The sequence below is a fragment of the Phoenix dactylifera genome, chromosome 9, assembly GCF_051530095.1.
Source record: "Phoenix dactylifera cultivar Ajwa chromosome 9, Ajwa_hap1_PhDact_Kaust_v1.1, whole genome shotgun sequence".
Lineage (NCBI taxonomy): Eukaryota > Viridiplantae > Streptophyta > Magnoliopsida > Arecales > Arecaceae > Phoenix > Phoenix dactylifera.
In genome coordinates this window covers 3805942-3827166 of record NC_143198.1, presented here as the reverse complement: position 1 = coordinate 3827166, position 21225 = coordinate 3805942, and the positions used below count along the sequence as shown (strand labels likewise).

Sequence of the window (21225 nt, the reverse complement as noted above, 5' to 3'; positions counted from 1 at the left end):
GTCCTTCTAGAATGCTTCGTTGTTCGTCAAATATAGTAACTTGCTAATACATGTTCTTCTCTAGCAGTTCCTACTCTTCTGGTCATTTTCCTTCAACATCTCAATGAGGGATCCAAACGACCATAAAAGTAGCATTCAATTTTTCTCTATTGTTATATTGGCTATCACCTTTGGTGATGGATGGATTTTCAAAGTTTGAGTGATGGAAACCTACTAGGGTATTAGAAGAACTCGAATAATTGACTTCTGATTATAATTCTATCAATAATGACAAAGAATCTCTCAGATTAGGATGCTGCATTTCTACCAAAAAAAAAAAAAGATTAGGACGCAACATATGGTGCTAGTAATATTGCTAGCTCGATTTGAAATTTTTGTTCTAGTTCGCATGGTTCAAGAGATGTTTTGCTTTCCGAAACCTACATTTGTGTTTATTCCCGCTATTTATTCTCCTACCATCCAAGTTGTCTATTTTACCAAACCAAAACAAAAAAATAATAATAATGATACATCCACTATTTTAAACCTCTAAGGGAGGACTCTAATTAGGCTTGTAATAGAATGGTTAGGATAGGATAATTTATATAAAACCTACAATGAATGAGTTTTATTGATGCATTTGTTTGCATGCCTTTCATATAACTTGCTTTTAGAACTATTGATTATAAAAATTTAAAAACGAGCTTCATGAAAACAACTCTTCTAGGGTATTTTTAAAACTTGTTTATAAAAAATAAGATTTCATGGCTATTTGTTTTAGAAAACATCACAAGCAACTCTTGGCACTTAATGGAGGACTTGTCAATAGATTTTTGTAACTATTATTTACATTTGCTTGGGTCAAATAGTTAAATTATTCTATTGTAAGGGACCTAAAATGCACCTTTCTTTATTTGGGAATGCACCAAGACACCCCTCATTTGATTTTGAATCGTTTATATACAAAGGGTAACGTGGCATGTGACTATTGGACTGGTCCATTGGATCTGCTCCATCTAATAATTAGAGACGGAGCCAATGTCTAGACATAAAAGGGACTTGCAAATTACTTTTTAAGCATAGAATTTTTCTCTACCTTTTGTGTAGCGTTGATCATGGGCCGGACATCATATCTATATTATATTCATTTTTAGTCAGACTTCATGCTGAATCTATATAAAATTTGATATTTTCAGCTCTACTTCTATCATAGCTCTTACACCATCAATGTAAGTCCCACCCACTTCTCTAGAATCTAATCACTTCTGAAAGCTCCCATGTTTTGCTCACCGAGATGCAAACTCTAGCTCCCCCTCATAATCTAATCTCAGGCTGTGGCTTATCATGACTTGAAGATAATCATGCAACTTTTGTGACACTTAAATTTATTGAAATCCTGCACCAAAAATCGTGCATTCAATAACACATTGCAAATCTAATAGCTAGGATCCCTTTTTATAGTTGTGCTGCCTTGTTGCAATGATCATTGAAGAAGTGCACGGCTCATTGATGACAACAAGAAGGCCGAGCGCACCCACCTGATATCTGGTCTCCCCGGACCCAGAGGCTCACCTTTTTGCGCCAGGCTGGACTCGTTAACCACTTGGTGGGTTCGTCGCCCTTTTGAACCGCACGTCAAAATTTAAACAATTCAAGGCGTTCCTAAACCACTCCAATCTCTCCCCGCGATCCTCGCCGTCCATTTGCGAACCACACCGAAAAGACTAAATAACACAAAATTATTCCAAGAATCAACAACCAATAAAACGATATATGAATGATTTCCCTAAATCTATAGGGGTATATTAGTCCGTCTGCGGGGCCGCGATTCGATTTCGAAATCCTAGGGTTTAAACGATGGCGGAGTTCCCCTTTCGAAAGGGCCGATTCGTAGTGATCCGTGGCTACCATCCCCTCTCCATCGACGCCTCCCCCCTTCTGCCACCGCCTTGTCGCTCCGGGACCTCCCGCCGGGCGGAATTTATTCGCCGGCCATCGTCATTCCGGCCTCCCCTTCGCCCCCCGGCCGCCGACGCCCGAGGTTTTCCCATCAGTCGGCGGAGGAGCTGACCCGAAAAAGGGAGTAAAACCTCGCGTTGTCGGTCACACATATCTCGCCGGACGTCAACACCCGGAGGTTATCCGAGAAGAGGAAGCAGTCGGCTGGAAAAAGAGCCTCACAACACCCCTTTCTCGTCCAAACCCCCCCAACCCCAACAACAGCAGCAGCAGCCGTCGATCTTCCAGACGCCCCAACAAATGGCCTTCTCCTTCTCTACTCCCTCTCAGCCCCAACAGCAGCAGCAACCGTCGATCTTCCAGACCCCCCAACCCCAACAGCAGCAGCATCCGTCGATCTTCCAGACCCCCCAACCCCAACAGCAGCAGCATCCGTCGATCTTCCAAACCCCACAACTCCAGCAGCAGCAGCAGCAATTCTCGCCGTTCCCTTCGTTTGGGCAGCAGCCGCAGCAGCAGCAGAACGTCCAGTTCCAGCAGCAGCAAGCTGCGTCGATGCCGTCACAGCAGTTGTTGCTCTTCACAGTGGATCGGTCACCCGCGGGGTATAATACCAAGTGGGAGGATTTGCATCCTGATTCGCAGAAGCTTCTGCTACGGATCGAGTATGGGTTCTTTGGCTTCTTATTTGTGTTTTCTTGCTTTAATTTACTTTCTTTTGCACGACGGTTCGTGAATTCTGTTTAAAGGAGGCTTCTTTTCTAACGGCCCTTTCGTTCTTACCGTCTTTTAACAAAGGGATACTCGAGGTATGGGTCGTTGAGGCAGTTTTATGCCTTCTAGATTACTTTCCCTTTTTCCTTTCTTTTCCACTTTGTTGATTTATGGGGAAGCAGAGAAAATCGTCTTTGGTTTCTTGGCTTAATTTTTGCTAGGGTTTGCATACTTGTTTCAGAGCCAGGGTTTTTTTCTCCTTTTCTTGCAATGCGGGTTCTTGATTCTTTTCTTCTTATGCCTTGTATTCGGTGTCTTCTACTGTTAAGGGGAGGAGGGCAAGGACTGCCTTTAGCATTTACTTGTCTTACTGTTTGTGTTTTTAGACTTTGTTTTAAAAACGGCCTTTTGTTAATCTTGTTTCAATGTGAATTCTTTGCTAAGTTGTTTTTCATTTTTGCTGTCTCTTCTTTCTATGGTAAATAAAAGGTCATTTTTAAGTGAGTGAAAATTGGCATGCAGGGAGCGGATTCTGGAGTACAAGTATGAGAGCCAGAGATTGGAACAATGTAGCCGACTTTATGATTCATCAGTGTCAAGCGACAGTTTTGAGTTTGACGCTAGTCGTATTCTTCAGGTTTTGCTATTATCCGTTCACCTGGTTTATCATGGTTTGCAATTTTGTGAAGGTTTGAGCTTTTGTATATATTATTAACATCTCTCTTCACCTATTTTATTGTGGTTTTTGTGGATATTTCAACTTCTGGATATAATGAGATCATATATCATCTTATTGTTTGCATGATCTGATGATGACATTATTAGCAAATCGTGATGTTAAAAAGAAAGGGAGTTTTTTTGATGAATCTCCTTTGCTTTCCAAATAGTGGTAGAAGACAAGGTACATCATTCAATTGTTGTTACGGTAATTACCTTGTCCATTTGTATAGACTTAAAAGCACGGAGTGAAAAGCACAGCTAAGTGGGAAATGAGATTTGGAGGGAACATTTAATTTTATTGTTGTCTCAAAGTTGTAAATAGGAACAAAAAGGGGAGTTGCTTTTAGAAACTGGCTTAGACATCATAATCTATTGATCTGTCCTCTGAGGCATTTGATGACAAAAAGTAAGATATAGATATACTACCTAAATCAAATTATTTAGAGTAAAATATGTACAATCACTAACAAATTAATTCTTTATTTAATAAAATAATCCCATACATGTTTTGAGCACATGCTTGTTTGAGCCTATGCTTGTGCATGTCTCAAACAAGTTTTTCAAATGAAGAGCATCTACAATCATCTATATTTGGATTTACTTTAAATAAGGAGGTAGACTATACTATTGCATGGTCGAAGATAGTTGGAAATCGATAAGGTAATGATATGCATATATGCCCCTTTTTCCATTTTCATAATTCTGACAAATTTAGACCTCTAGAAAGTAAAGAAGTCTAAGCCATATAGTTTAGTGTTCCATGAATACTATCAGTAACATTGTGGTCGATAAGTTAATGAGATTGTTCAACAATCTCCCATGGAAGGTACCCTTTGTTGGTGGGCAATGGAAAGAAACAATTAGATTCTTGTTTTAAACGGTTTAATGAGGCTGTTTGACCGTCACTTTTGGTATGTTGACCATACATTGGAACACTTTTTGTTCCTCATGTCAAACACCTAGCACAGGTGCTACGTGTTTAAGTATCCTTAAGTGTCAGACATCGCAGCCTCCAAAAATCTAGGCACGAGAACATGGTATATATATTATGTGTAGTGTGCTTGCGTCTTTTGATGCTTATTCAAACAAGTAGAAACTTAGAATTATAGATGCTATTTAAAAAATAAATTAATGGAATGTCCATGAGTCTACAAGTTGTTTTACTTTATTTGCCAAGTTCATTTTAGATGTGTCGAGATTTTTAGGTTGATAACTAATTATGATATATTTATTTTGAAAACATAATGATTTTCACTTATAGTGTCTACAATCTTGATAACTTTATATTAAGCATTTTGCATGAAGTGTATGAAGACACTTAAGACACTTCACTTAGAGTGCTTAAAAAAATTTAAAGGGACTTCATTGAAAGTGTCCAACACTTCCCCTGCATCACCATTCCAAAAAAGGTGTCTAGTGTCCGATGCCTTTTGTTGACATCTGCATGACACTTCAAAGTGGAGTGCCCAGCCAATGCCATGTTGTGTCTTGCCGTGTTCAAGTGTCCTAAAGTATCGACACTTTCATATAAGTTAAAAATGAGGTGTCCAAGTAACATTAGGTAAGGGTTCATGTATGGAGTTCAATATTTTGAATGACAGTTGCCTAGGCACAATCGTTGCTATCAAGGTTCATAGTATTGGTTTGTGCCATCCCGCATTGGATGTTTGTACCTTCCAGCACGAACCGATACTTAATATAAGGGATGTACCTTGTGTTGGTATGTCGAATCGATTCCGTACCAAGCATATTGACATTGTACCAACATGGTACTAGTATGGTCTGATACTGAGATTGCAGACCTTAGTTTTCATTATTTTTGAGTATGGAGGAAGAGATTGATTTATGTATTAGCACTAGATATTTCAAAGTTCATTTTTCCGATTGGTTTATAACCTATTCGATATTTATGTTTCAAATTTTGGATTATACCATTTTCTAGATTTCGACATATATATTCTAATTTAGTTTACTACTAAATTTTGTGGACGTCTTGACCTTTGGGTGCTTGGTTAGTCCTAGGTGCTAGACAACCCCCTAGCTATGTTTCTACCATATGTATTCTTTCAAAATATTGATGTTAACTCAGCTAGACACGATTAGTTGTGACCATAGCTATGTCTCTCATAAGTCTTGTAATACAATCATCCAACAATATGTTATTTAGCCATCTTACTAGTGACGAAGCTTTAGATATTAGACACTGAATATATCCATTTATTTTTATAATCTCTTTATTAGAAAAAACAATTATCCCTCATAGAATTGTTATTACATGAAGTACTTGTTCTTTCAAACTTTCCAATCTTGTCGATTAATTATGAGGCAAGTTTATGTATATCTAATAACCAAGTGGAAATATATCCTCCCAAGTTTTAGAAAAGATATAAGTTGATGAAGAGAAAGCTCACTTTACTACAGTTTAGTTATGAAAGTTAATAATATTATCGAGGGCGCATCCAAAACTCCTAATTTCTCGCCTTATCTACCAACTACCAGGTACCTTAGATATGTTCTCTCTCCAAATCTCAACAAGTGGATAATTTCAGTTGTTTTAGAGCACAACTCTTACTGTTCACCTCCCATTATCAGATATGCTCCCACTTGGCAAAACCCTGCTATTTCCTAAACGCACAATCTCATGGCCAAATCGGGACATGGCTCCAGTGGCTCTGATTTGAGCCTAAACACAAGGTTAAATTAATCTACAAAATATGATCAACACCCAGACTTCATTCTTTAAAAAAAGATATTCCATATCGAAATCGGTAGACTTTCTTTTGTTTCAAAAGAAAGCAATTAAGTGCTTAGATTCTTACAATTATAAACATCTTCCTCTATCCAAACTTGACAACAGACATAACTTTTAACTTTGTTACCTTCCCTCTCTATCAATGCTTTTCTTTGTCATCCAGGATTCTCCTTTGTTAGTTAGCTATTGGCATCCAAAGCTTCACACTTAGCTTGTTGTCGAAGTTCACTTCATGAGAGTTTGTGCGAGTCTACATTCATTCCTGGATGCATCTCTTCTAAGCGTTTTCTTTTCTTTCTTTTCTAGTAATAATTTTTGAAAATTATGTAATTCTTATACATAGATGTAGATTTTTTTTCGGATATTTAATGTTAATGTTGTTTTCTTATCATATTACCATTCATGTATTGTTCTGTTGATCAAAAATTCATATTGTTCTAAGATCAGACTAATCAATGGCTTATTTATTGTTTAGAATTTAGATTGCTTTTGAACTTCATTGTCTTATTTATGGTTATAATTTTATGCTTCTTTGTAATGTGATTAATTATATACTGAATGATTTGAAATATGATTTAATTTATTTCATTTCTCAAAATATTTAATATCTACATTTTTGTTATTTTGACTTTTTAATTTATTTTTTTATACTTTTAGTGATTTATAATGAACTAAATGTAACAAAATATTAACACTTGCCCCCTCCCATGAAATTTTGGCTCCTTCCTTGAATATTCTAAAATACAAAATGACGAGAAAAATTAGGTGCGGCAATTTATGACCTGATTCGTTGGGTTCGCGGTTGGGTATGGGTCAACCAACCTCGAGTCACCAATAGGTTGGGTTGGGTTTAGGTCAAGCCCCATAGCTCGTCGGGTCATGGATGGAGGTTATATTCTATATATTACTTAAATGACGGGTGAATATGAGCTACTGGGTCACTGATCCATTATCTCAAAGCCAAAAAGAGATAATTATAGCACAAATGGTAGAAAACCTGAGGGAACAAGGTTACCATACAATATAAAGTCCAAAACTAAGTTGGTTTAGGCATCAAATAACTATAAATAACTATGACAGCCTACCCTACCTATTGCCACCCCTAAGAATAACTTTGATTTCTGTAGATAGTTTAAATTATTCAAAGCTTAGGCATGGGATCAAATCATTTTTATTTTAGACTTGGTGACAGAGGACCGTTCAATAATAAATCTAGGTGCACTTTTATTAGGTGCAAATATAGAAATTAGAAAATTTTATTTGGGAATTAGGAAATTTTATTGTCATATGGACTATGGAACTAGAAATTTGTGGAGTCTAGAACTAGAATTTTATATGGACTTCAATGTTTTATTTTTATACGGACACTTATTAAGGTTTTGGGTTGCCTACATAAATCCGTTACTATGTTAATTGAGAATATTGTTTGCATTACTGAGATTTGAGAATACAGGATATTGAGTTGCCCTCTCTCTCTCTGCCGTCTCCTCATTCTTCTCTTCTCTTCCCTCCTCTTCTTCGTCCTCATCTTCTCTCTCCTTCTTCTTCTATCTTGCATCGATTTGGTATCAGAGCTTGTTCTGTCCTGCGTCACTTGGGTAATTAATTACCTAGGATCACTTTTATTTCAGACTTGGGAATGCTACTATGTCGACTGATAAGTGATAAATGTAGTCTCTAAGAAGTATTTTCTTAAGATCAAACATAGAATTTTTATAATGCTTGAGAATATTGGAAGCAGTTGGAGGTAACCTTGCAAGAAACTTGAAAGTAAGTTAAGGGAGGGAAAAGAAGAAAAATCAACTCCCTGTGGCCCTATCTAGCCTCAAGAGTGGATTTCCAAGATTGGACCGCAGGTTTATGAGATCTTAGCTCAAGTCTGAACAATGCGATGAGTCATATCTAATTATTATTGTATTTTCAAATGAAAATGATTATGATTTGTGGCTGGTCGTCATCATTTGATCAAGTTGCATCTTTGTTTGTAGTTTTACAAATGCATATTTTGTTTGTATAGATATAAAAATAGTTTTATTATATATCAGAGAAGTAGCTTTGAAATGATTAAATATCATATTAGAGGATAAATTTATGTATAACTTAATTATTTAACATTTTTTGGTATCTAAAATAATTATTTTTTATATTTCAGATTTTTCCGTCGTGAAATACTAAACCATATAAAAATGATTTCAAAAAATGCGATATACTTCAAAACTGCATGATGTATGTTTTCTTGGCTTGCTTTCTTTTCTCCCCCCCCCCCCCCCCCCCCCTAATCTTTATCTTTTCCTGATCCATTCTAACAAAACTTAGATCTGAAGCTGATTCCGTCAAAACCATAAAAATGCCAAAATTGAAACTTGCTAGTCTTGACAAAAAATGATACTGACCAAGTTTTAAGCATTGATAACTTAATTATTTAACATTTTTTGGTATCTAAAATAATTATTTTTTATATTTCAGACTTTTCCGTCGTGAAATACTAAACCATACAAAAATGATTTCAAAAAATGCGATATACTTCAAAACTGCATGATGTATGTTTTCTTGGCTTGCTTTCTTTTCTTTTTTTCCCCCCCTAATCTTTATCTTTTCCTGATCCATTTTAACAAAACTTAGATCTGAAGCTGATTCCGTCAAAACCATAAAAATGCCAAAATTGAAACTTGCTAGTCTTGACAAAAAATGATACTGACCAAGTTTTAAGCATTGATATATGTAGATTGATATCATGTGATCTGGTAATGTTAATAAATTTTATGTTAATTGATATTCTTTGACAAGAGCCTTCATAGAATGCGACAAAGCTTATAAAACTATGTTGTTGTTAGATAAAACAACTTCTCTTTGCAGATGATGTTTAGGCTTTCTTTACTTGTTCGCTTTTTCATAACTATTGTTCCTACTTGAGACCTACTTGAGAGTAACTGTATTTTTCAAAAGTAGTAAAATTACCCCTATGTGCAGTTTTACCAACTCATCATCACAGTAAGTTATATGCTTGTAAAAATTTGACCTGCCATTCGTACACCATTTCAGTTTTAGGTTTTACCTTAATGATGATTATGGAATCTTTTGTTGCTGCATAGGAACTTGGAGGTATCACTACTGCAATTGAAAGAGAGAAGGTCTCAGTGCAAGAACTGATGAAGAACGTGAATGATATGATGTGGCATACAGAATTTGCTGTCCGTTCATATATGATGCTTAGGCCAAGGTTTCTTCGTCAAAATGTCCCTGCTGCTTCAGGCGTTGGTCCAACAAGTCAGACTGTTGGTGTGGCCGTAACTTCTGGCCAAACTAGTCAACTGATGACCAGCTCCATATCACCAAGTTTTGATTTCTACAGTGGGATTCCAAAAAGACCTTCTCTATTCATGCACCATACTGCTGCCAGATTTGAGAAGTATCTCACTGAGTGCTGCCAGTGGATTGAAGAACTAGAGCAGCTGCTCCTGATGGATACTGACAAAGCCACTTCAAGCTCTTTAGAAGCTCTTCCAACAGTCATGTCAAATGTGCATGATTACTTCATCCATGTTGCTGCCAAGGTAAGATGCTGTATGTCTTTCTTGTTCCCTCCCTGTTTTCTTGCACTCAAAAAGGACACACAGACCCTAACATCCTAGATGCATGTCATCTCCCACAAAAATCTCCATGATCATGCACATGTGTGAATTATCATGTGTATATTTGCTGCAGTTTTATGGTATCAATTTGAATCTCTTATTTTGGCTTTAATTCTCTCTCACTCCCTTGCGGAAATTCCTGTGTAACTGCTGAATTGCATGAGCGGACTATCATAACCTGAAGGCACTTATGTTATGGCTCCTAATGGTCTTGTATTATTGGCTTTAATATTCCATCAAATTTCAGTTTCTAAAACCAGGAGACTAGTTTGAGCAGTCTAAATGGATTTTGCTACAAATGCTTATCTTGCTTACGCTTTAGAAAGAGAATGTAGCTATTAATTATTTTTATTGTTACAGGTTGAGAGCCTCCATCAATATATTGAGTCTATGAAGATGGCTTATCTTGCTGACCAGCGGCGTCGGGGTGATGGTAACGATCCATTTATTGAGGCCAACAGAAGGGAAGCAGCTAAACAAGAAGCTGCTGCCAGAAGAGTTCATCCAACATTGCATTTAGCTGCAAATTCTGCACAACCAGCGACCCAAGCTGCTGGTATATTTGCCAGCTCAGCAGTTTCCTTATCGAGTGCACCACAGTTGTCTTCAGGGACTACTGCTGTATCTTCCAGTGGTGGATTTTCTACTTATAGCGCGTTGCCTGCTCCTTCTACCTCTGCTTCATCTTCTTTTCTCTTTTCAACTCCAACAGCATCTGTTCCATCATCTACCCTGTTTGGCTCCTCTGGATTTACACCTCAATCAACTCCATTTGGGACTGCCTCCTCTACACCTTTATTTGGGTCTGCTCAGACTCCCTCAGGGTTTGGAACTAGTACCCCATCTTTCGCATCAACTCCTGCTGCGGTTTCACTGTTCGGCCCACCATCATATGGCACAGGTATATGGAAGTACTTATTAGATTTTTTTCATATTCTGATGAAACTAGTTTAAAATTGGATTAACACATGTATCAGAGGTGTTAATGGCCTAGGAAGCCAGGCTGAAATCTGTCCTAGCTAATTATGACAAAAGCTGGTGGCCTTGCAGTTTGAGGTTGAACCCGAGTTTGCCCAGTCAAAGATGTTTACCACGTTAAGGAAAAATTTGGCTTCTACAAAAGGCCTCTTTTTTCATTAGAGGGACGACCAGCTGCTGCTGAACCACTTTTTTGGATATTTTTCCTTAACGTGGCATGAGTCGCGTTAATCTTGCATCGGTTGTAATGCGTGCACCAATGTAAGGTTGACCTGTTTAAAGTTATCAAGAATACATGCACATGCACTGAATTGATTGCTATCAATTCATTATTCCAATATACTTATAGTGATTGAGCATGCATGTGCATGCACTAAATTGATTATGATTTTGTTATTTATTATACAGCCCAGTGGTAAACATCATTGTTATGCAAAAAAAAGGAGGAGAAGGGAAGCTGCGTGCATGTGGTGGGGGGGTGGGGGTTATAATTTCTACTCTTTTTGACATTGTAATACATAGCTTAATGAGTGTTAGTATTTATTTACGTTCAGTATTTTTTTCTTATGTTGGATTGTGCCAAAATGCAAAACTCCAGGCCAAAGCATTGACAGTGAACTTAGCAATGCTATGTTATCATTCGACCATGGTTGACATCTATGATATCAAGTACTTTTTAATGATGCAAACTGCCTGCCATTTGTAAAGACTTTTTTTCTTTTAACATGGGTCTCTTTTAATATTTTTTTTCCTGGCTTAAATTGGGTTTGTTATCTACTTTCAGGCGCCCCAGCTGGTTCGGGTGCGAGCTTTGGTGCTGCATCTGTGAGTGTAAAGCTGTTTATTAACTCCTTGATTTTCATTTAAGTTTTTGACACTCTGGCAGTTACTAGCATGACGCAGATACAGTTATTCTCTTACCTTTTCTTTTTCATCTTACTTTTTCTAATTTTCTTGATCGCAGAAGTCATCTAGGCCTAAGTCTCGTACAGCCCGGCGCTGATTAATCCAGGAGGGTGTCTGATCTTAAAACCTTGTTACAGAATTTTTTGGGCCTTAGCAGTTTATGCACCACATCGAGATGATTATTGTACGAAGTAGATGTGCACTAATTATTCTTGATAGGTTCTGGGCATGTTTTTCTTTAATTTTTTTTTTCAGCATCAAACTTGTAAGTAACCTTATGTCAGTGCCACGTAAACTTTTTTTCCCCCGGGAATGAGGTTGCATGATAACAATGTATTTATCTGCTGCAGGTGTCATAAAATAATATCAATTCCTCCAATACTTGTCATAAAAAACAACATAAGTACTTTTTAGTACTTGTAGTTAGCAGATGTGAGATCTCAAGGAATCTGCAGATTTTCTACCAAGGCCATTTGGTTAACGGAAATGGAGTGAATTCATTCCCGTTGGACCCGATTCAGGTTTGAGCCATTTTGTGATTTTAAAGCAGGTTTTGCTTGCATTTGCTTTTAAAAGTACCATCTGTTGCAAGTTGGGCAGCCTAGCAGTCGCAACCGATGGATTTGGTTGGGAGCATAATTTTTCTGTGAACAATTGCAGTGACTTTCTTGAATGGTAAAATTCATTAGAAGGCCATGTAGTTTGGAAGCTGTTTATTGATGTTACATGTACAGGTAGATGCATCTAACACTATTGATGCATCTTGTTATGTAATCACGAATAATAATTTTGAATTATGGCATCAAGCCACTATCTTATCTAAATTTATGGGCCTTTGATTTTAATGAAAATCATATGTTTGTGGGACCATTATTGTGTCATGTAAGATGAGAATCCGTAACATGTACGAAGTATTGAGCTTGCATATCTCCATGTACGACAAATACCTGGAATGTTCTTCATAAGAATGAAGCCCTTCATGATTGTTTTATTGTAGTTATGTACTCTGTTTGTAAGAAGCGTTTTAGCATACGGTAAAGGAGAAAATGCCAAGTCTTATAAGTAGATTTTTTCCCAGTCCCCTGGTGTTGCTGTAGACAGGAATAGGGAAAGAAGTAAAAAATACTGTTGAATTAACGTTAAATCAGTGTTGCAGATTATTTTGATGAGGTCAAGAAGACTTCTTGAATGTGGTTTAAGAGTATTGAGTAATAAACTTGAATACGTGGATTTGTATTTTACATACTGTTATGTATGGAATTCTTTTTGTGTGCTCAAATATGATTCTAACTAGATGCTTTGATTTTGTGCCAAATATGATTGCTCAATGGAACCTAGTTAATCTAAACCTGATGGAAGCAGAACTCCAGCAGACTGGAAAAACATAAAATTGTCTTGATAAAAAGATGACTTTAAAATCTTGTAGTTTTAAAAACTGAAGGTTTTGGATATACATTGATTTTGCGATAAATATGATTAAGGTCTGGTGAATATAATTAATCTAATCCTGACTGAAGCATAATTCCAACAGTTTGGAAAAACATAAAATTGTCTTGATAAAAAGATGATTTTAAAATCTAGCAGTTTAAAAATTAAAAGTTTTGAATGGTGCATCCCTAAGAATACGGGTGGGTCTCACCATTTCTTTGAAAAATAAACTCGAAATAAATGATGATACACCGGTAGTTGCTGGATTAGCTGGTTGGTAACTTTTTCTTCAGGAGGTATTTAATGTGATTTTTCATTTATGTATTGCATGTCATAAGACAAAATATAGGAAGACTTTGAGATGTGTGATGATGGTGTACAATGCATGGCTATTAAATGGTGCATTTGAGGGTGATCGTAATGTTAACATAAATTTAGAAGCCCATTATGTATCGACCTTGCTTTGCAACTGAAATAATTTTTTTGCTATTTAGAACCCTGAACTGCTATGCTCCTTATGCAATCATCTAACACATGTAGAATTTTCTTGTTGAATATTTAGGTCATGCTTGGTATTGCTTTTGTTTTCTGTCTTTGTTTCCAAAAACCCAAGAAGAAAAAGGAACTAGATGGGAAAAATATGTATGATGAAAAAAGAGAGTGCAGAATAAAAGCAAGGGATAGCCAAAATTTAATGCATATGCTATCTTCAATGTCAATATTCATTACTCCGTATGATATTTCACTAATTTGTCGAGAAAAAAAAAAAATACAAAAACACTGCTGTTTGGTCCATTTTAAAATTTAATTAGGCTTGGATGAGCTTCTGATATGGCACTTAGCATCATAGAGCCATATCACTTGGAACTTGGATCCAGTTGTTGCCTCCCTTCTAGGAGCTTGCAAAGTGAAAAGTATGGGGTTCTAACGCTAGTAGTGGTACACCCATCATATTTATTATCGGAAAAAAAATGCCTCATGACCTTCTAAAAAATATCATAGGGAAATAAATCAATGTTTGCTCATAGAAGGACAATAGAATGTAGATGGGGAAGAGAGGACTGGATGTCCCCTCATTCAATTAGGCATCTATGAGCTCTCTTCCACTACCCATCAATGTTCTTGAAATAATCTTTTCTTTCGACAATATTCTCAAGAGAGTTTTAAGGAGTAATTTAGGCCTTCTCATAATAAGGATAGAGTAATTTAGATTAATTTTATTACAATTTGCTTTGAAATAGGTTCTATATATATCTTCTTGCCCCTTATCTTGGAAGACTTTTGTTGCAATTTTACCATCATAAAACAATTCCAAGTAATATTTGAAATTAACATCAAAAATAAAGTTCTACAAGGCTTTTCTTTAATATGAGATCTCTCGATTATAGAGAGAAGTGTCTACAGTCTACCAACTAAGCTAACAATTATTGTTTGTTATATTGACAGCATTGCACTGCTTTCTATTGTGAGTAATTATGTTTATGAAAGTCATATCTAATTTACTAAGCCTGGTATCAGCTTGTCCCACTTCTGCAGGTATATTAGATCAGTGCCTAAATTTTTTGAGCCTGTGCGATGCCAGTGTTGCTGCTCATTGTTACTGAAGATTAGAGCTAATCATGGGCCGGATCTCGAGCCTAAATTGTATTTATTTTTAATAAAGCTTCAGGCTAGGCCTATATAAAAATTTAATATTTTTTATATCCAAGCTCGATCCATGATCAGCTTTACTGAAGATTCACAACGTGCTGCTTTCTCCTTCTATAAGGAGACCAATCAACATACTGGTTTTCGAAAGGTTTCCGGCAATCTTGCTCAAATGAAATGGCACTGATACCCTATACCTCTGCTAAACATTTGTAGATCTAACACCAGCTTAATTTTGTTTTCCTGCACTTTGAACAATTGTTGCTCTACCTTTGATAGTTGATAGAGAGAGAGAGAGAGAATCTTGTTAAGAGGCTTCCATATGTACAACCATTTGATAAAAGGGAACCTATGTTTTTCTTTTCCCTTCATTTTTCTCATAAACATAAAATTGGTAAGAGTAATGCTAGTTTCTCACCTAACATGACAACTCCTCTTTAAATATATAAATATACGTATATAGCGGTAATCAAGTAGGTAAGGATTTTGACCAACTCAAGATGGTGAGAGCCCTCGCACTCGGGAAATTGAGTTGATTATCTTTCTTTGTTGGTGGGATAAAATGTTGAGAAAGATTCGACAACAGGCATTATATTAAAACTAGAAGACGATCGCCATCCATTTAATAGTTTCCTTTCTACTTAAGCATTCCATTGACCCATGATGGGTTGAAAGCCTCATCATAAATATAACCTATGTTTACCTCGTCATTATATGTTCGGCTGCGATTGATTAAAGAGAACTTTGAATTTTATGGTGACATGCTCTTTTATTGGTCAAAATCTCCCTTGATGTTGCTTTTGATCTTATTTGACTATATAATCAAAGCTCCTATTACGCATGTGCTTACATCACTTTGTATGTCCCACGTTCATCATGTCCATTTTTTAGTCAATGGATTACATCACTCTCTTGGTTTCTACGGGTTTCCCGTTCTCGGCGTGATGGGAGAGGTTTTTTTTCATACAAAAGCTTGATTCTTCCAAAAAATTTCTCTAAAAATAATGAGCCGCAAAATAGATGACTTAATTGGCAGCATTATTCGCTTCTTGATAGAGTTTTTAATAAATCTCATCTTTTTATTTTGAGCGAAGCCTCATGAGCAAAATTCAGATATTTAGACAAATTTTCTCACTGTATGAAATTTGCACCGAGTTGCCCGCTCCTTTGCAAAGTGAATGAATATTAATTAAAATTCAATTATAAAAAAAAAAGTATGGTCAAAATTAGATATTTCAATATAGTTTTAAGTCCGATGATTAATAAATATAAAAAATATTTTATATATCTACTTTCACATCAATTTAAAAATTTATAAATTTTCTTACCAAGGGATTCATAAGAGATGATGGTAAATATTTTTTTTAGGTTTTCAGCTAATTGAAGAATACTATATGTATGATTTCTGCACTTAGATCAGCTATGGCCTGCATTTAGCCTCCCACCATGTCCGGATTCAAAGAGGAAATGCCAAGGAACCTTCCTAGTTCGGTCAACAGTCAACCTAATATTTTGCCACTGAGAAGTATAAACTATTGGAGGGTTAAACTTGAAAAACAAATGCCCTCTTCCTTGTCACTTATTACCGAAGCATCCCTGGCCATCTGAGAACCATCGCCTCCACTCCGATGTGCACCTTTCTTTCTTTCTTTCTTTCTTTCTTTCGATTTTTAATAAAAATTGGTACCCTTAAATTTTCAATTATTTATCACTGCCACATATGTCTAGGTTGGTCTCAAATATTTGAAATACATATATACTTCAGGGAGGATAAATATAAAAAATCTTTTGATAATTCATGAAGAAAAATAATTTTTTTGTTATCTTGTTACCTCTATAAATATTTACAATTTGAATTATAAAATTATATATTTCTAGAGCCTGCCATTTTTTTTAAATGAAAAGCAAATAAAATGAAGCTTGCCTACGCTGTAGTTATTTGGATGCAAGAACAGAGAATTCAGAATTTGTAATGAAAATTTTTAATTATTAAATAAAGATCATGATAGCAAGAATAAACTTCAATTCATATTTATCAAAAAAAATTCCAACAAAAATATTATTCTATGTTGAAGATGATTACTATTTACCTCATCAATTAAATATATTATATATTATATATTATATATATAAATATATTTTTAATTAATATTTTTTGTAACTTTAAATAACGATAATTTTTTTGGTACAACGACGTCTCACACAAAACGTACATGGGTGCAGCTAACAAAATTAGAAAAAAGAAGCTGGCGAAGAGAAAAAGGAACATATGCTTAGTTCTACCAAAAGAATCATCCCGAATGATTAACCGCAAAGAAAGCGACCTTATCAGCACCATTGTTCACCTTTTGATAGATATGGATGATCCGAAAGAAGCATCGACTGCCCGCCAGCATCGCTATGCACTCGAATCAACTCGATCATCACAGTCGAGTCTTCTTCAAAATAAATGCAGTTGGCACCCACTTTTTATCTGATAGCAATTTGCTTTCTTCTTCGGGCATAGCAATATGCTATCTTTGATTGCTAATTTTGAAGTTACAGTACTCTTTTCAAATACTAGGATCCTAAAGAAGTTCTATCGAGTATCTAATACATATTTAATGTTTAGAAACAGAAAATACCGTGATCCTATCAGAAGGAAAGACCCTAATTTCGAAGGGTACTGCATCTCTTTGGGACCTCCAGACAATTTAGTAAATATCTCCAAAGTCAGTGGCATTCCACTCCACCTCCATCCCTCTCCCAGTACTAAAACCCCATGGCTCTCGCCATTTTCCTCCCTGTTTCCCTTCCTTGTTCCTTGAGCAGTTGAATCCATCACCCCTCCGCCATCTCTCTCTCTCTCCTCCGAGAGAAGAAGAGATCGGCAAAGCACCATCCCTGATCGCCTCCATCTCCGCGATCTCCGAATCCTAATTCCCTCGAAACCCCTTCGATTCCTCTTTCAAGATCTCGATTCAGCGATCTCTTCCGCGGAAATGGCTTATTCTCTGTGATCTCGAAGCTCCACACGACCCCTCCGCGTACTCCTCCAGCCCCCGTGTATCCGATCTTTCTCCGCTTCTCCAAGATCGCAGCTATGGCGATTCGCGTCACCGTCTCCTACTCCGGCTACCTGGCCCAGACCCTCGCGGCCAACGCCGGCCTCCGCTGCGGCAATTGCCGCCTCTTCCAAGACGTCGCCGGCCCGCTCGCCTTCTTCGCCGGCCGCCGCCGCTCCGACAATGATCATCCCCCCGCCCCCGATCCTAGCCCCGGTCGATCTGGTGCTTCCAGTTGGTCCAAGGCCCCGGCTTCCAGGTTCTTCTCCTCTTCGTCCTTCTCCAAGGATCCCTTGGTGAAGGATCGGATCGGGTCGAATCTGACTGTTGGGTTGCTCTCTGTCGTGGTTTCCGGCTCCGGGCCGTCGGTGCCCGGCATCGGAGCTTTGGGGATCTCGTCTTCCAAGGCGATGGTGTTCAATCCCTCGTCGTTTCTCCCGTTCTTGCAGCAAACGAAGTGGTTTCCGTGCAATGAATTCTTCCCGGGGTCGGCAAGCAGTGCCCCGGTGGATAAGGGAGGTACGGTCCCCAGCGAGACAGAGATGGTTCCTCGCAATAACAGGGGTGGGATGCTTTCTGGTGAGGGGAGTAGGGCTAAGGAGAGCTCGAGCTCCATGGTGACTGCCAAAGGTCTGGGCAGCAAGCCCGTTAAAATGAATTCGGGCGAGAGGAATGGGTGGCTCTCGCGGTGGATGAGTTCCTGCTCGGATGATTGTAAGACTGTTTTTGCAGCGGTGACTGTTCCGCTGCTCTATGGGTCGTTCTTGGCGGAGCCGAGATCGATCCCTTCTAGGTCTATGTATCCGACGTTTGATGTTGGAGACCGGATTCTAGCAGAGAAGGTAACGGACTTTTTCAATCTTTTGCTGATTCAACCAGCAGGCTACAAGTTTGATTTCACAATTTTGATTTTATAGTGTGTTGTTAAATATTACAATTAGGAATTAACGACTGAATTCTATGGGACTGTGTATGATAAAGCAAATCAAACACCTCATTTGTTTGTTTGTTAAATTTGTTTATCATGAACATGTTAAGTCTGTACTAACGTCTCATAAAAAACTTTTAAAAATGATTGAGGTATCCCTTCAATCAGCTGACTAAAAATTAGAAAAGTTACTAAATTGTGCAAGCTATTCGCATGTTTTACTTATGTGGATATTATGCACACAATCCAACCTCTTATAGTTGTGTTGATGCTGTTTATTGGTGGTCAATTTTGTTTTGGAAAATCTCTTTATGTTGATTTGTTATGTCTGCAGGTCTCTTATCTATTCAGAGAGCCAGAAGTAACAGACATTGTCATCTTCAAGGCTCCTACAATTCTTCAGGTATAATATAATTATTCCATTGATGCAGTTAGTTATGCATACTATACTTAGTAGCCATATTCACTAGAAATTTGTTTTGTGCAGGAAATTGGATACAATTCAGGTGATGTCTTCATCAAAAGGGTTGTAGCTAAGGCTGGGGATTATGTCGAAGTAAGTTTCTACATTGGTACAGCTCCTTCTTTTCATTTGCATATGTTTCTTGCCACAATTAAATGATATGCTAATCATATATGTATCTTTATTCATGATAGGTGTACGATGGTAAATTATTGGTTAATGGTATTGTCCAAGATGAAGAGTTCATACTAGAGCCTCTTGACTACGAAATGGACCCAGTGGTATGACATCTTTACTGTACTCAAGTTTTTGGATGTATAGAGAACCAATGGATGTTAGTGTTGCATTGGATATATTCTACAGATTTTGTCATGTAAATCTCCTAGTCTAAATGCTCGAGAATCCAGTTTAGCCCTAAGTGGATTCTTGAGTTGAATTGCACACGCAATAACCTAAAATAGAGATCTTTGTTCCAGAATTTGTTAAGGGTTTTTCTTTTTCTTGTTCTTTAAAAACGTTGCTGTTGATTTGTATGCCTAACTGGTTGCCATTGCTTATGTAGCTTGTACCTGAAGGTTGTGTCTTCGTACTGGGAGATAATCGCAATAACAGCTTCGACTCTCATAACTGGTAAGTCCTGAAGCCCAAAATAGAAGCTGTTAATTTCTCCATGTTGGAAATGCCGAAAGTACTGATTCTAAAGTTTAAAACAACAAGGCATGTACCGCCAATGCTAATATTTTGTTATCTGTTGTTGTTTCCAGGGGCCCTCTTCCTGTCAAAAATATTTTTGGAAGATCGGTGCTACGATACTGGCCTCCATCAAAAATATCAGACACTACTTATGAACCAAATTCAATGCAAACTGTGCTGGGAGTTTCTTGACACATCCCCATCTGCTCGAAGAACACGATCTGACTGAAATGGTGGATTTTTTCATGAGTCCTGCCTCCAGCTTTCCTTTTATTTTTTTTCGTTTTATTGTTTATTCTTGGACAGTTCCTGGTAACATACAGTCGTAACTTTATTTTTGTTTTGCCTGCCTGCCTCATTGGCAGATTCTTGCTTATGCATGCATCTCTGTCACTTGGGAACACATCTTGTGTTAGCTACGGCCAATGAAGGAGCAGTGCATTCTTTTTAATCCTGAAATTTCACTTTGCAGGATGGAATTCTGTTGGTGACCTGACATGTTAATATTCAGAATATTCTACTTCCAGCATCACTCGTTTCTCTCTAGGTTTTGTGCACTCTTTCCACTTTTTTTTTTCTGAAATGGCTTAAACGATGTTGAAACAAAGCCAACGGATAAGGCACCCCCCCACCCCGGGGCCAAGTTGAGGAGGAGCAGAAAGCCCGTGCAGACCTCTGGAGTCTCACGGTCTTAGACAAGTACTCTGTCGGATACGTGTCCTTGCCGTAGCCTCTGAAGCCGCTTTGATATGGGTAGCGAAATAATTATGCGAAGTCGATTTGCAATGCTTTGGTTGAATATCCGGCGTTCTCTGTTTGGCTGCCGCAACTTTTAGGTGGACTTCGGTGGCCGCCTAAGAAATATTGCATGGTGTCTAGGAGGATTGAATGCGGCAAAAAGCACTTTTGTTTGCATATTAGTGTGATCGCAGAAATTATGCGTCAGAATGCCCGAAAGGGATGGTTTTTTTGAATTATGTGCTCAAATCTACTGAATGAATATTGGAAAGGCAATATTAGCATCCAAAAAACATTCATTATGCATTATTTAGTATGTCCGTTGCTCTTCGTTTTAGATGCTAATTTTGAGACTCTGCATTTGATACGGTGTCAGCATTGTTAGATAAATAATATGTTATTTATTTCAGGCGCACGCTATATTTCTTAACCATTGTTTTGCTAAACCTTTCATCGAATGGCTTTCTAAAAGCTCAGGGCTCCTACAGAACAATAATTTTATTACATATACAAGAACATTAGGGGCTCGTTTGGTTCGCGGAAAAAGAAGGAAGAAAAGTGTGATCAACGAAAAAGTAATGAGATGCCTCTTATTTGGTTAGAGTTTTCAAAGAAGAGATATGAGAAAGTTGTATGCCCATGGG

General features: G+C 37.4%; 2 protein-coding genes across 5 annotated transcripts; both read left to right on the top strand.

Annotated features, from left to right (window-relative positions):
* The first annotated feature begins 1816 nt into the window (after positions 1-1816).
* LOC103723909 (hydroxyproline-rich glycoprotein family protein) lies at positions 1817-12019 on the top strand. 4 transcript variants are annotated; one of them, XR_015968626.2, is made up of 8 exons: positions 1859-2603; positions 3175-3289; positions 9217-9678; positions 10117-10312; positions 10469-10657; positions 11519-11559; positions 11699-11905; positions 11991-12019. XR_015968626.2 is itself a non-coding variant. In XM_039115736.3 (7 exons), exons 1-7 carry the CDS (start codon positions 2239-2241, stop codon positions 11735-11737), a joined length of 1407 nt encoding a protein of 468 aa, XP_038971664.3. In that variant the 5' UTR covers positions 1856-2238; the 3' UTR covers positions 11738-12019. The 4 variants fall into 4 exon arrangements, 2 of the variants coding, with proteins under 2 accessions (XP_038971663.3, XP_038971664.3); XM_039115736.3 differs by having other exon boundaries at positions 1856-2603; positions 11699-12019; XR_005506898.3 differs by having other exon boundaries at positions 10117-10657.
* A 5479-nt stretch (positions 12020-17498) lies between these two features.
* LOC103723906 (putative thylakoidal processing peptidase 2, chloroplastic) lies at positions 17499-20375 on the top strand. The gene is made up of 7 exons (XM_008814999.6): positions 17499-18601; positions 19022-19090; positions 19175-19243; positions 19345-19431; positions 19713-19780; positions 19915-20076; positions 20316-20375. Exons 1-6 carry the CDS (start codon positions 17798-17800, stop codon positions 20033-20035), a joined length of 1218 nt encoding a protein of 405 aa, XP_008813221.4. The 5' UTR covers positions 17499-17797; the 3' UTR covers positions 20036-20076; positions 20316-20375.
* The last annotated feature ends 850 nt before the right edge of the window (positions 20376-21225 follow it).